Genomic DNA, 15,464 nt, shown 5'->3' on the forward strand with positions numbered 1-15,464 from the left:
TAAAGATTGTTTACGTGATATTTGTATAAAAAATTGCGAGTCTGAGGTTTGTTTAAAGTTTAAAAAACTCATATATAATTCGCATTAAAATGTTGCTTATTGATGTAAAACCCAGAAATCCTATTGAATAAAAGAAACATGTCACAAGAAAAAAAAAACTAAAAAATTTGTTATAGACAACGTAAGTATGGTTTTCGAAAAACTTTTGTTTGACTGAATTTAATTGTGTATAAATATTAGTAATTAATTTTAGTACGATAATTAATTTTCTTACTTTGCATTAATTATTTTGTATTGTATGCTAAGGTCATTTCAAGGGTTTGTGACATAATTTACTTTCTTTTTAAGGTTTTTTGTGCGGCCTCAATATAACTTTTACTTTAAAATCTCACTTTAGTTTGTTAAGAAATTATAGAAGAAAAAATGCATTTAAAAAGAAGATAATTTTTTATTTTTATAGTCTAGAGTATTATTTAAGATCAAAGATTATAAATTTTACACCATATTACATTCCAATAATTTGGATAACACTCATAAATATGAATCTTCCTGACATAAAAAACACCTAATAAAATATAACTTAGAGTGACTAACCTAATAGAATATGATTTAAAGTAATTTGTGAACACATTAACTGAGTAAAAGCTTTTTATATTATTATCCAATCACAAATTGTTATATAAATTTGCTTTTTCTTATATTAGTAATCTTAAGTAGTTCTAGGTACCATGACTTTTATTAGTTCTACGTTTGAATTTGTTTTATGAACTTGTGCCACAATAAAATAGAAATACTCTGTAATAAGAATCACCACCATATTTTGCTTTTAAGGAAAAATAATGATAAAACCAACAATTAAATGAAGAAAAAGCCATCATCAGGATTGGAAGATCATGGATTCTGCTGCTTCTAACTTGTTACAATTAACATAATTATTCTCTATAATAATATTTAGCCTACATTACAAAAATAATAGATGGCATAATTAACAAACCAGTTGCATTATCATGGCTTCAAATGCAGAAACCAAAGACAGAAGATTCTAACAACGGAAAATTGAACCATGAACTCAATGGCAAACTTAGCATGGAAAAATTAATAGTGTCAGCACTTGTCAACTTCAAAGGGTAATTCTTGATGCAATATAATACTGAGAAACAATTAGTATGTTTTGACAACTTGTGGCAGAGATTTGAGAAGGGACAAAGATGGCCTTCGAACGGTGTGATTAAGCAGTAACATAAATGTCAGAAGTGTTAAGGCTCCAGCTTGATGAGCAGTGCCCAGTGAAACAGGAACATATGAAAGAAGAGTTGAAATTCCTAAGGTGACCTGTAACCATGCAAACACCACCATAATGTCTTTCTTCTTATTTCTTCTGTCTATTATCATCTTCGTGTTCAATATAAAACTGCAAATTGAAATCATTACCTGAAGAGCTGCCATGCCAACAGTGCCTCCAATCACAGATCGTATAGCAGGATGTAGGTCCAGCTTTCTTGTTGACCACCATAAAATTCCCACTGAAACCAGAGTTGCAGTTGCAAGTATACGGTGATCAAGCTGTCAAGGAGAGAACACTTATCAGAATTTCATGTTGTTAAACTTTTGCTGCCAATGAGGATAAATTTACTACTACCAACTCCAAACATAGATTATTTCCAACACTTCATTCAGTTAAAATTTCTCAAATCTTGAAAAGCGATCATAAATCCAACCAAAAGAAGAATCAAGAAAACAAAGGTGTTACTATTTTTTACTTTCCAGAGATGTCAACATGTATTATTTACCTGTACAGTTGATGTATTCTCAAAGAAATTTCGAATCAGAGGCTTCATTACAAAAATGTCTTCCGGTATCCACGTATCACCCATTTTTGGAAAAGTATTGAATGCATGCCCCTGGAAATCCAAATGTAAGCGGAGTGATCATTTCAAATAAAAACGGAAGGCCAGAAACTATTGAATAAGAGAACATACAGCATCATTTCCAGCAACAAATGCACCAGAGACAGCAGTAAGACCAACAAGCACGCTGATAGGCAATGCAAATCTCCTCACTTTAGCTGCCCCACGAACCCATGTCAGGGATTCAGTGGGTGGTTCAGGCAAAACAACAGAAAGTGCAGTCCAAAAGAGGCCACAGTAAATAGCAAATGCTGATGTAAGATGAGCTGCTAGACGATAAGGGCTTACCCTTGGCTGAGAATATTCAGATGGTGGTTCCTAAGGAAAGAAAACGTTATTAGAGTCTGACAGAGTGGGTCAATTTTAACTTCAAACAAAGAGAAATTTATATTATTTATGTTCCAACCTCTAAACCACTTTTGACCATCCACCAACCAATGAGACCCTGGCCAGCACCCAGGCCAAAAAGAGCAGAGAGTCTAAGTCCTAATCTCAGGGTAATATACCCTTTATGAAGAAAATATGAATATGGCAAAGCAAACATAACTCCTAATGCCCTTCCCCACATACGATGTGCATATTCCATCCAATAGATGAATTTGAATTCTTCAATCTTCATGCCTCTGTTGACACTGCAACAAGAGCAAAACTAATTATCGTCATGACATTCATAAGAACCACTAAGCTCTGTCATGACATTCATAAGAACCAATACTTAAAATTGTAGATTCTGATAAAAGCTTGAAAGGTAAAACGAGCCTGTCCATTGGCACAGTTCCAAAAGGCTATTTTAAAAACTGATTAATGCAGTCACTCATCTATTCTCCATTACTGTCATACTCTGAATCACACAATCATGCTGGTTATTTTTTCTTGCAGTGATTAAGTTTGAACTATTATTTAACGACCTTAATTTTATAATGAAGTTTGAGCACAGTTGTATGAAACATTATTCCTTGAATTTTAATTATTTAATTTTTATATTTGATTTTATAAGTCACAAAAGGACTTATTTACATTAATTGATGACTTTGTGTATCTTTTCACCCAGAAAAAACAGACCCTTGATGCATTTAATAAGTTGATGAAGAAACTAAAGGGGTGGCATATGCTCAGTCAGATGTAGCAAATGTTTGCAGCTTACCGTTTGTACTCAGGTGACTCCTTATACTTGTCAAACTCTTGCAACCATTCCTCATCTGTCAAAGGAGGGAGAGTGCCGGTGAATTTCCAATCAGTCATTGAAAGACCAGATCGTGTGAGTCTGGTTAAACCCCCAAGCATCACCATGCTGAACACCCATGCTGCAGAGCCAAAGAGCCATATTCCAACCATTTTCTGTGCATGAGAACCCCCACTCACAAGTAGCTTCAATCCCTCTTCCTTGTGTTGAGCCCCAGCAGCCACCATCTTAGAAAAATTCCTTGTGTATGATACACGAACATGATGACCCTAAAAGCATCCTCACAACACAACTTCCTCAGAACAAGCATCCGCAGATAAGATCACAAGGGACTAATTAAAAATGAAGAACAGTAACAATCTTCCCATAATGGCGCAGAAATTTAACATTTAGGAATGATAGTGGACATATGAAGTAAAGGAAGAGATCACCATAGGTCATACAAGTTCATAAAAATTGAAAATTGAAGAGAACCCATATGAGAAAAGAAGGAGAAAGTGCGGAAACCTTGGGAATAAGTTGCGATCGGAAAGCATAAATGTAATGGGTGGCGACGGGAGGGGTTAGAAACTTCAAAGCTGGTGTTTGGGTTGAAGAAGAGAAAGACGTCGTCGTTCCTCTTAGCTTGGGAATTCCGATTGCTTCTTTGCCGCGCCTCAACACTGACCACACCGTTCCCCTCCCAAACATCTCTCTTGCAACTTGCAACTTGCAAATTTCAATCAGGGTTTAACCAAGGTTTTGTTTTGCCAAACCCAAAGGAACACTGCTAACGCCCACACTGACGTGTCGTTTTGTAGACCTAAACTCCAAATTTTAACCTTCCATGCCCTCAAAATAATATGAATTATATTAATCATAGCTTTTTGAACTACTCTTTCTTCTTCTTCTTATCATTTTGTATTATTCATATTTGTATAAATATATTTCTCAAAAGAAAAGCATAAAAAAGTAAAAAAATAAAAAGAATTTGTGGCCTGTGGGCGGTAATTGTGGGTTATAGCCTTATTTTAACTTTTTTGTTTTAAATATTGGAGTATTCTTTGCACCTCACAATGTTTAAAATGTGATTGATGGCATTTCTAGTGAAAAAGAAATCAAACCTTAACTCCAGTCAGATTAAACATGAGATTTTTAGTGGTGTATTCTAGGCCTAAAACATGTCCTTACCTTGCATTTGATGTCTTAATCTTCGTATTAGACTTCTGTGTTTTCAGTTTTAAGAATGGCACAAAAAGCTCTTTCATCTTTTCTGTTATTTTTTCTGCTGTCTGTCAAGTTATATTAGAAAACAATTGCAAGCTTTGATGTAGTTAGTAATGAGTTTAGGCTAGAGATGAAATGGTTCGATTAAGGCCTAATTATAGTAGCCATTATGATTCTTCAATTAAGAAATCAAGCATAACCGAATAAAACCAAGAGCAATCATTTAACACTGTATATGGAGATCAATGCAAAGACTGCAATTACATTTTGCTGAAGTATAACACAAGAAATAGGTTGAGAAATTTGTGATATTCATTTATTGCTTCTGATTAAATTTTACTGTTCTTAGTCCACTGGTCCACGTACATTCGTCAACTTGTCATGAACTATGGATATGCATTAAAAGTAGACAAAGTCCTTGATTCAAAAATCAATGGAAATACTCCATTGGTATAACTCTTTCTCGGGTACCCTCAATTCAACAGTCACCAATCCAGTTTCTTCCTCATACCGGAATTCTACCTCTTCTGAATCGACACTTATTAACTTTGGCTGAGCTGATGAATAAGCACCAAATTGGCCACAACCACGAACTTTCATGGTTACATTTGTACTTTCATTAGATCTCCAACTGAAGAATTCTTTGACGGCCCCTCCTGAATTGAACATCTTTATTAAACCAATAGGAGCAAATCTGATGTCATTGCTCAATTCCTTGACCGGAACTATTGTGAAAATTTCATATTCTTTGGATTTCAACGTCACTGGGAGGGTTGCATCCTTTGGAAGGTAAACCACTTCTCCTACAAATTGACATCATGAAAAGAACATTACTCAAAAAGGAAAGTTTGGTTAACATATATAATCTTTGTAAATGTCTTGTCAAACCAAAAACATACCACCCAGATGGGAATATAGAACGACATCTCCTGTCCATTTATCATCTGCTATCCTAGATAAATAGTCAACATCTTTAGCTCTAATGAAACCTGTGACAGTGTCTGGATTGTCATCGTGGATAAGGTTTTTCTTGTCAACTTTGCACCACCCAGCTCCTTGGCAATTGAATACCGCAACAACTCCAGAAAAATCATTAATGTTCCAAATCTTCAGGAGACTGTAAAAGAGCATCCAAGAGGGTAAGTAAAATACAATTATGGGTTCATGCTTTATTCCACTAGAGTGTATCTAGAAAGGTTCAACACACATAGATCTCCATATAAGATATTGTTCGTTATGGGTTAAGTATATAATATAGGTAACCAAATCACTTTGAATTCATTACCTCTTTCTATCTCTGGCTGGATCAGTAAATAAACAATCCTTTGTTGGTCTTCCTGGAAGTTTAGCTCTCAGAATAGAACCATCAGGTAGTACAAGTTTCTTCAAAAGATCAAAGTCATGGTGTCCTGGCTTGTCACTGCAGAATATAACAACATCCCCAAGTAAGATATCAATTATGAAATTAAATAAGTATTGAAAAGAAAGTTACAATCTCCATCACCTGACATAAATTGGACATCCTCCTACAGCTCGTGCTGCTGCATGGTATTCAGCCATTGGATGCAGGCTCTACATATCACAGAAAATGTTAATCAGTTCCAGCTTAAGCATGAGAATACCTTTTTTTTTCACTAACAGAAAAATGAAGGATCCTATAGTTGATAACTTACATGAAACATATCCCAGTCTGGCTGCATAAATTCACCAAGGAAAATAGTATTGTAAGCCACCGATGCAATGTGAATCGTGTGGGAAGCAGGGTCTCTTGGCCAGAAATCGTCTGATGCCCTAATAACAGCTGAACGCTTTGCGCTACACAAGTAAATTCATTAAGAAAATCATCAATAAATCTAGTGTACCATTAATTAAAGAATTCACTGACGTTTCATAAGCAATTCATACCTGTATAGTCCATCAGTGTTGTGACTCATGCAACAGATGATTCCATTATCAGGGAAGTTCTTGGAAATTGATGCCTCTAATGCTTGGTGGTATTTTCTTGCAAGTTTCACCCTCCCACCATGTCCTGCTCCAAGAGTTTCAAGGATATTCTGAACATCAACCTTGACACCATCAACACCAGCAGATGCCAAATACGAGTGAAGTTCATCATAAAAGTGAAAAACTTTCTCGGGATTCACAAGGCCAAGCCCATTGATGGCAATGGTTGCCAAAGCTTCATCTGGTTGATTTGACTCAACTCCAGGAGATGAGACAGGGAAGGCCATCTTTGAGTCGTAGTGCTCCATGCCGGTCACCCCAGGCTTAACACCACCCCAATATCCTGTTATTGCGTGCCACACATATACGTACCTGGGGAAGATTTGTCGAAAGCATGAGTGAACTGAAATATGAAGAAACAGAAGAAATGAAATGAAATGAAAATGGCATACTTTATATAATGCTCTTGTTTGATTTCATTGGTAATATGACGAAGTCCCAGAGCTGGGTCATTTACTCTTTCACCTTCTTTGCCATCCTTCTGAAATTTGTGATTCTCTTTGATGTTGGTTAAGCGATTTGCAAAACTGTTTGATATGAAAGCAAGAAAGTGAGCTTAGTGAACAAGGGATGGAATTACAACCTGATAATTGAACTTAGAAAAGAATACTCACTTGGCTGCATGATCAGATTTCCATTCAGTACCATTGGGGTCCATGTCAACAGATTGCCAGCCATCATCAATTATAACAAACTTGGCAGGAATTCCACCTTTCTCGAAGCTGCAAAATTATGCAACACTCAAATTAATGTCTGTTTGTGCATGTATATCATAGGATGATCATGGTCTTGGAAAGAAGTACCCACCTATGTAATCCTTGCTTCACATTCTCTGAAGTGACATTAGTGTAGAAAGCATCCCATGTACACCATCCAAACCAGTTCAACATATCTGGCATCTGAATATGAGTGGGAAAAAAACGATAAATTAGAGGTAATGAACTTTATGATGCAGTGTTAGACAGAACTGTCTATGGAATGTACCTTCTTTCGCTCGCGATGAGCAAAGGTCTGTAAGTGTTTCTCCACAGCTCTGAACAAGATTACAGAAACAATAAAATCAATAATTTGAGTTGTTTAGACATCCATATATAACATTGCACATCCAAAAACGAGATTAACTAGAAAACAAAAGTATTACTTCAGAAGATTAATCTTTAAAACTAGATCCTGATAGTAATGAACAGAGTTCAAAACTCAATTTTTATAATAACAGTTCTCACTGACATAAACTAAGAATTAGAGAAAACACGGAAATTTTTTGAAAGGTTGCAACTCACTTGACAGAAGTTGTAATGACTTCGTAAGGGTCGGATCCAGCTCCGATATAAACCAAATGAGACCCATCGAAGTCCTCCACAGCGGGACAACCTGCAGTAAGAAATAGATTTCATCACTTTGCACATCAGCAAAAATCACTACAGATTTGTGAATAATCTCTTTTTGTTTTTCTTTTGAAGAGCACATACCACTTTCCACACAGATCTCAATCTCGTTTTGATCATTCCCCTGAAGAACTGCTCTGAAATCTCCTTCCAGAAGGGGTAAGAAAACTGCATAGGTAGCAGCAGATTGGTCTTCTTCTGCATCAATATCAGAGCCACTTTGTGCTTCAACAAGCAAGAACTGCGTCTCAAAGGGAACTTCTTGTCCGCAAGTGCCCATTCTCTGCGTCATCCACCACATCTTGAACCGGAAAACACACATAAACCGCAACCCCCTGGAATGAAACAAACAAAAATCATCATCCTAGGATCAGAAATTCAAAAATGCAGTGACTTTCGATATTATTATTACCACCATTTTATCTTACACTAACATGAAAAGAATAATAAAAAACAACAGATGATAAAAAGAGAATTTGTACAGAAAAGAGAAGAGTACATACTCAAGCTTGCCGATTGGGAAGACTGTGCGACTACCCTTTTGATGGGATTCAACCCCAATGAATGCCCCATTGAGCAACGCACCCTCACATGCAGGGCTAACAACAACGTTTTCATGGACATGGCTCAGCACTTTCTTCCCCAACACCATCAAGTTTCCATCTGCAACAGATATCGCTGCCCCCACAGTCATCTTTCTACTCTTGACGAATCAATAAAGCAAAAACTCATACCCTCGAAATGGTTCGATTCAAATCACCAGCACTATCAAATGAAATTGCAGCACACACAGCACCGCAACCTCACACTGTTGCTTGTTCCAAATCCAAGTGAGAAACAATGCATATGCAGAACTGGAAGGAAAGCTAAGCGTATTTATAGCAACAGGATAATGATAATACACGTAAAGCTGTGTCAGCTTGAGGTACCCAAATTGTTAGGAACTGTTTCATGATGATGCATTATCATCCATCAATTATCCATACCATGCTATCAAATAGCCACTCCCAGATGAAATTCTCTCTTTTTCATGAAATTTTGCTGCTACAAATATTCATATGGACATGTCTTGCTTTATCATTTACGATGAAGCCAACACGACAAAAACAGATTATATATACTTTGGATGTGGTCTTGTCCTTTTACACTATTTTTGGTTTTACAATGTATGATTAAAAGGTCGGCTAATCATAAAAGCAAGCATCCGTCCAAACCTTAGCTGTAAAAAAGCTTAAAAAAATTGCAATCACATCTTTCAAGTTTCAATGACCTTTTTGTACACATTTAAATAATGCACTTATTCATTACCATACGATTCTCAAAACATAATTGACATAGATTATCTCTTCAATTATTAATTAGTAACATAGATATTTTTCACTTTTAAATCAATATTGCATTTAAGAATAAATAAAACGATGTAATATTTATTATTATGAATTAAAACTTAATAAATAATACGGTGATTTTAGTAGAGCAAATTGTATGTGGACCCCACGGTACCTGATACTTGTGGGTTGATTGGGTAACTGGATATGACAAGGCCGATGAGGTGTATAAAGAGTGGTGGAAGGGCGAAACAGCGTATTATTGTCACGGAAGAAAAATCTATGCGTCGTGATGCGTGAGTGGTGAAATGACCTACGTGGCGTATCGAAGATGGGGTCCATGTGACGCCTTTTCAAGAAATTATCGTTTGGTGCGTGTAAAAAAATAAGGTAAAAGACGATGAATAATCCGGTACGGCGTAGGTACACGTGACGTTTTGGTGTGGCGTTTTTTCTGATATTTTTTTTAGGTGCAATTTGAGATGAGGTTCTGATGTACATGCATTTCACTTCACTTCAATTCAATTCCATGTTTTTTGAAGTTGTGTTCATTGGACTGACACAAGAACAACTCAAATAATTAAGGATTAAAAAAAAAATTAGATAAGGTATCCACCAATAAATAATTGAAATTTGTGGATATTTATTATGCATAGATACGGAACGTATATTTTAATATTTTTTACGATGAATGCAAGTATTATATTACCTATATTTACTCATAAAAATAAAAAATAATTAATTAATTTATATTTTATTAAATTTAATTTAATTAAAAACAAAATTAATTCATATTTTTAGATTAAATTTAATTAAAATTATATTTTTATTTATATTTGATTTAATTTAATTTAATTTAATTTATACTTTTTTATAATTTTATTTAATTTTATTTTAAAATGTATAAAATATATTTTTAAAAATATTTATGGGTAATAATTGTAGTTTTAAAATATCCGTAAAATATTTTTTAAACCGATACTATACGTATGTAATTGGATTGAATTTTCATCTTACGGAGACCCAATTTGTATTCGTTGTCGTCTCTATATATAATTGTTTTTTAACAAAAATAAAGAGAATGACCACATAAAAAAAAAGTAATAATAACTGTGCGAAAATTATGATTTTTTCACACCTCAGATCCCACGTGGCATTTGGTATTTAAAGTTGAACTGAGAAAAGTTTTAAATTTGTCATTAAAATTCAAACCCTTTGATTTGTAAAGGTAGGAATAAGTAATCCAATGCTACTGTAAATAAGAAGGAATGCTATTATTTCCATATATTTCTGAATATATACAAGGAATTGTTGAATAAAAATTTGAAACTAAATCCAACAAATCTTATTTGGGCTTTAACTTATTTTGTTAGAGTAGTGTTCCTTTCACTACGACAGTTTTTTTCTGCGTCTCCCTAATTTATTTATTTTTAAAAAATATTTCTAGATTAATTTTTTTTCACTTTTATCTATCACTTTTTATATTTTAATTAAAAATCCTAATTTTTTACTCTCTAGCACACCCACCCCCTCTTCTCCTTCTTTTTCCATTTTCTTCACTCACTCTCTTACTTTTGTCACCCATCAATAACTGGCTCTTGAAGTTGCAACACAAGGAATTGTCCTTCTTAAGAATATCGGTTCTGTTTTGTCTCTCTCCCAATAGCATCATCGCACCGTAGTTGTTATTGAACCCAATTCCAAAACTCCTGGTGCATAAAAGATGTTACTCTTAAGTGGATGTCAGCATCCGTCAGATATGAGCATTCATCAACAGATGTCAGCATCCGTTAGATATGAGCATTCAGTAACGAATGTTAGTATTTATTAAAGGTGAAACGGATATGGATCTTCCTCACTCGTTTTATCGTTTTGGGCCTTGCACTTCCTCTCCCATGAAATCGCAAAATAAAAATAACAACAAATCAACAATAACTAATTATATAATAAATTTAAAATAAAATAAAATAATATTTATATATTAATTTAAAATATAATAAATTAATAAACTAAAAAACAAACAAAACTTACGAATGTAACAATCCGTTTAATTAATAATATAAAAATATTATAATAATTAATTAAATAATAATATAAAAATTAAATTAATAATAATTATTTTATTAAATAAAATAAAATTAATTTATATATAATTATTTAATAAATTTAAAATAAAATTAAATAATATTTATATATTAATTTAAAATATAATATATTAATAACTTTTAAAAAATCTAATATTTGACCACGTCTGTTTAATTAATAATATGAAAATATTATAATAATAAATTAAATAATAATATATAAATTAAATTAATAATAATTATTTTATTAAATAAAATAAAATTAATTTATATATAATTATGTAATAAATTTAAAATAAAATTAAATAATATTTATATATTAATTTTAAATATAATAAATTAATAAACTAAAAAAATAAAAAAATAAAAAAATAAAAAAACCTTAACGGATGTAGCATATCTGTTTAATTAATTATATAAAAAATATTAAATTAATAAACGAAAAATTAAGAAAAAAACTTGAATAGATGTAGCGACATCACGAATGTGACATATTCGTTGAAGTATTTTTTTCACAAATAAATGTTGATATTGAAGAAAAAATGTGAAGTATAAAATATTTTAAAATATAAAAAATAGTTTTAAAATTTTTAAAAAATGTGATAGAACATGGAGTAATATGGGTTGATGTAGAGACCCTCGTTATCAATAGATTAAACTCAAGAAAATCAATGAAGATTTTTCAACTTATGGGTTCAAACAGTTCACTACTCTTCCTTCCGATTTCTACAACTAAAAGAGAAACATTTAAAAAATATATATTTAATTTAAATTAATTGCATTTTTGTTCTTTTAGTTTAAAATAGATAGACTTTAATCTTATCATGTTTCTAAGTTAACAAAAATTTTCTGTTTCCCATTTTTAAAATTAGCTAAATTTGATGTTTCAGTGAAATTCATTTTATCTTAAACGTTCAAATCGTCATCTTTTGTGTAAATATCGCGGGTTGATGACAAAACTAGATCAATTTAAAAAGAAGATATAATAAAAAAAAGTGAAAATTTAAAGTGGTATATTACCATTATATACTCTTAAAGTGAGAGACCCACATACTTATTCCATTGTTCTTCTTACCTTTTTGGTAAGTACATGGTTTTTTCTGCTTCTGTTCAATTTCATCCACTGAATTATGGCTAAGAAGGTTGATTTGTGATTTGCCACCCTACTGTTTCTGCATAATATAGTGTACAATAATGGTAATGGCGCCCACTGTAACTGGAAAAAAACAAGTTATTGTTCTAAGTTTCTAATTCAGCTTCTGCGTGCACAATAAGTCATTTTCTTAATTCCTTTTTTCTTCATCAAAATACTTAATAATCACTTTTCATGCTTTGTCATAAATCTTGCCGCAACCATAATGCATGACCATATACAGCACTTTCCAATTAAACTGTAAAATAAAAAACATCGCACAATCTTGAATTCAAATACCAATTTATATGCTAGGAAGCTTCACTCTTATACTATTCTCCTCAATTAGTCAATGTTCAAGATCCATTCATAAAAAGAAATAAAAGCTCCAATTTTTTATATCATTTTTCTAAAATTATTTCACTCCACTTTTTTATTTTTTATTTTTTTCTGTCCCACACGCTTCTCGGTTTCTTAACTCTGGTAAAAAAAAATTATAATTATCATAAAAAAAGAAAAAAAAAAAAAAAGCAAGGTGGAGTAGCTTCTAGAAACTTTTGCAAAACCATGATGCAGGTGTGTTTGAGCAACAACACAATACCAGGTGCCACTTAAATGACTGATATACCCTTCTAATTCTTGACGGTCATATAAAGCCATCTCCCTTCTCGTCATCGCAATGCATACAAAGACCAACATCAACCATACATTCTTGTTTCCCATTTTACCCCTCCTTGCAAAATATCCCAATGCCATTAATCCTAAATCTCACACCATTCGCCGGACCTACCACGACTCTCCGATCTCCGGCCAGTGTCACGACGGTCAGGGCATTCACGGCGACGATCGATTCCCGGAGGCCGGCGAGCCTCTACGAAGTTCTCCGGATCAAGCAGAACGCGTCGGCGGTGGAGATAAAATCGGCGTACCGGAACCTGGCGAAGGTGTACCACCCTGATTCCGCGCTCCGGCGATCGGAATCGGACGAAAGGGACTTCATCGAGATCCACGACGCGTACCAGACGCTGTCGGATCCGTCGGCGAGAGCCGTGTACGATCTGTCGTTGACGGCGGCGCGTGGCGGTAGTGGCTCCTTCACTTCTTTGGTGGCCCCCGATGGGTCTTCCCGGTTGTACTACCAGACCCGCAAGTGGGAAACGGATCAGTGCTGGTAGATTTTTAACAAATTTATGGGTTCATCAGAACAAAAGAAAAATGAACAGAAAAAAAATGTTAGTAAGAAAAAAAAAGAGTCTGTAAATTACATTTTAACCCATTTTGTTACTTTTTTTTTCTTGTGCTTGCCTCAATGTTCAGTGTCATCAGTGTTCTATTATGAATAGGGATCTGATGGCTAATACAATTTTTTGCATAGAGGTAAAATATTGTATTCATTATAAAATGTTACTTCTTTTTTTTCAGTTGGAAGGCCATATATTAATGTATTGAGATAAAATGGTTTTGACATTTTATTCTGTTTATTATGTTACATTGGCTATGTTAGTTAGAAATAAGCATTATCCAAATGTATTTAAAAGTTTCCAATTTATACATTATAGATGGATTTTGAAATAAGCATTTCATGGTGTATTGTTTAAAATTAATTAACATTGTCTCAATTTGATTATTCCATATTAAAATCTTGCATCACAAAATGTAACATTTTTCAAAACTATTTTTAATATATTCTAAAAAATAAAAGAGTAGTCCATCATGAAACTGTCATCGTGATGTGCAATTACCAACAATCAAATTACTCTAATGAACAAAAAATGGAGAACAACAACGTTGAAGGCCCAAAACAAGTGCGAGGGTAAAATATACGTAATACTTTTGGGGTGCGGTAGTAATAATAGGGGTGCATAAAGAAAGGCCCAGATTGTTGTTTGGACTAAACAAGCCCATGTTTTTTGGGCCTTGAATGGAAATAAAAATGTGAGAGGTTTATTTTGGTTAATTAACACTAGAATTAATTATTAAGTAGTATCTTTCAGAATTAACATTCCCCAATAGATTCAACCACTGCACCACTCTTCTTTTACGCATCACCTTACACATTTCCCATCAAACTTCACAACTAAACCTTCACGCTTTCAATCAAAACCCATATTTTTTATTTTTTATTTTTTAAATGCCCATCATTTCACTTACGAATATTTAAATATTAAAAAAATTAATTTTATTCTCTAAATGAAGCTTTTCGAATAAACCTAAATTAATTGTCTTTTTTTAAGCAGGTTAAATAAATGACTTTTAAGTTTACAAAAATATCTCGTTAATTAATAGCATTCTCCTAATGATCGGTTTTACTGCTATAATGTGTTGGATCGAAAAAGTTGAGAAAAAGAAATTTTTATTTTGCTTTTCTTTTTATTTATTTATTTTTAAAAAAAGGGTATATTGTTGGTAATGGATTAGATAGCTTTTCTTATAAGCGAACAAAGCTTCAAAACGTCTTCAACTCGTGACAGGGACACCATCGTTGGCATCTCTTCCTTCTTTCTTCTTCCTCTCCCTATTTCCCTTTTCTTTTAAATTCCGCATTTTCTTCACAATTCTCCCCAACCGAATTTAGCATCCGAATTTCCCAGATCCCAAATTCCCAGAACAAAAAGACTCAAACTTTGGTTTGTTCGTGGATCACTGCTGAAAGATGTGTTGTGGGGGAAGAGTGTGCATGTTCTGCATTTGCTTGATTCTTGTGGTCATCGCCATCGGCATGCTCTTCGGGTTCGGAGTGTTCAAGCATGGATTCCACAAGATCAAAGACACTGTCAGTTACTGCGATTCTTGCGGCGGCGGAGCCGCCGTAGGAAGGCCCTTCATCGGTTATGCACCACCGCCATTGTTCTAGTTCATCCTTTCCTTATTCTGTTTCGTTCTTGTTAATTTCTGTGGATTTATTGGTTTTTTTTATTTTTATAAATTAGTGTTCGTTAGGGTTGATATTTGTATTGTAACAACCGCCTTATCGGGAATTCGTGTTTGATTTAATAATAACCTGTCTTGGTTACAATGCTGTTACTATTTTTATAATCACGTCATTCTGTTTCGTTTCTGGAAACCATCTCGGTGAATTCATGTTTATTTTATAGCATATGAAGAGGAAAAAAAATCATTAATTTATCTTGATTATTTTAAAAAAGCTGGATGCTTTTCTAATTATTTTGACTCCAAGAGGTTTTTTCTCTTCTGGGTAAACATCAAATTGATGATACATCAAAGGGGTAAATGC

General features: G+C 33.5%; 4 protein-coding genes across 4 annotated transcripts; 2 read left to right on the forward strand and 2 right to left on the reverse strand.

The window, feature by feature from the left end:
- Window positions 1–985: 985 nt before the first annotated feature.
- Window positions 986–3,913, reverse strand: LOC108338385 (cytochrome c oxidase assembly protein COX15). Its single transcript, XM_017575227.2, has 7 exons — window positions 3,598–3,913; window positions 3,052–3,359; window positions 2,314–2,539; window positions 1,980–2,225; window positions 1,791–1,901; window positions 1,432–1,563; window positions 986–1,332 (listed from the first exon to the last, which is right to left on the reverse strand). The coding sequence occupies exons 1-7, from the start codon at window positions 3,778–3,780 to the stop codon at window positions 1,162–1,164; spliced, it is 1,377 nt and encodes a 458-aa protein (XP_017430716.1). The 5' UTR covers window positions 3,781–3,913; the 3' UTR covers window positions 986–1,161.
- A 677-nt stretch (window positions 3,914–4,590) lies between these two features.
- On the reverse strand, window positions 4,591–8,768 carry LOC108338383 (probable galactinol--sucrose galactosyltransferase 1). The gene is made up of 13 exons (XM_017575226.2): window positions 8,189–8,768; window positions 7,770–8,020; window positions 7,581–7,671; window positions 7,285–7,333; window positions 7,108–7,199; window positions 6,915–7,022; window positions 6,693–6,827; window positions 6,202–6,612; window positions 5,970–6,111; window positions 5,801–5,868; window positions 5,582–5,716; window positions 5,196–5,413; window positions 4,591–5,099 (listed from the first exon to the last, which is right to left on the reverse strand). Exons 1-13 carry the CDS (start codon window positions 8,377–8,379, stop codon window positions 4,720–4,722), a joined length of 2,271 nt encoding a protein of 756 aa, XP_017430715.2. The 5' UTR covers window positions 8,380–8,768; the 3' UTR covers window positions 4,591–4,719.
- Window positions 8,769–12,890: 4,122 nt separating this feature from the next.
- LOC108337766 (chaperone protein dnaJ 11, chloroplastic) lies at window positions 12,891–13,696 on the forward strand. The gene has a single exon (XM_017574354.2). It carries the CDS (start codon window positions 12,979–12,981, stop codon window positions 13,402–13,404), a length of 426 nt encoding a protein of 141 aa, XP_017429843.2. The 5' UTR covers window positions 12,891–12,978; the 3' UTR covers window positions 13,405–13,696.
- A 965-nt stretch (window positions 13,697–14,661) lies between these two features.
- LOC108337734 (uncharacterized) lies at window positions 14,662–15,245 on the forward strand. The gene has a single exon (XM_017574316.2). The coding sequence runs from the start codon at window positions 14,883–14,885 to the stop codon at window positions 15,081–15,083; it is 201 nt and encodes a 66-aa protein (XP_017429805.1). The 5' UTR covers window positions 14,662–14,882; the 3' UTR covers window positions 15,084–15,245.
- Window positions 15,246–15,464: the final 219 nt, after the last annotated feature.

The sequence above is a fragment of the Vigna angularis genome, chromosome 7 (genome assembly GCF_016808095.1).
Source record: "Vigna angularis cultivar LongXiaoDou No.4 chromosome 7, ASM1680809v1, whole genome shotgun sequence".
In the NCBI taxonomy this organism is placed as follows: Eukaryota; Viridiplantae; Streptophyta; class Magnoliopsida; order Fabales; family Fabaceae; genus Vigna; species Vigna angularis.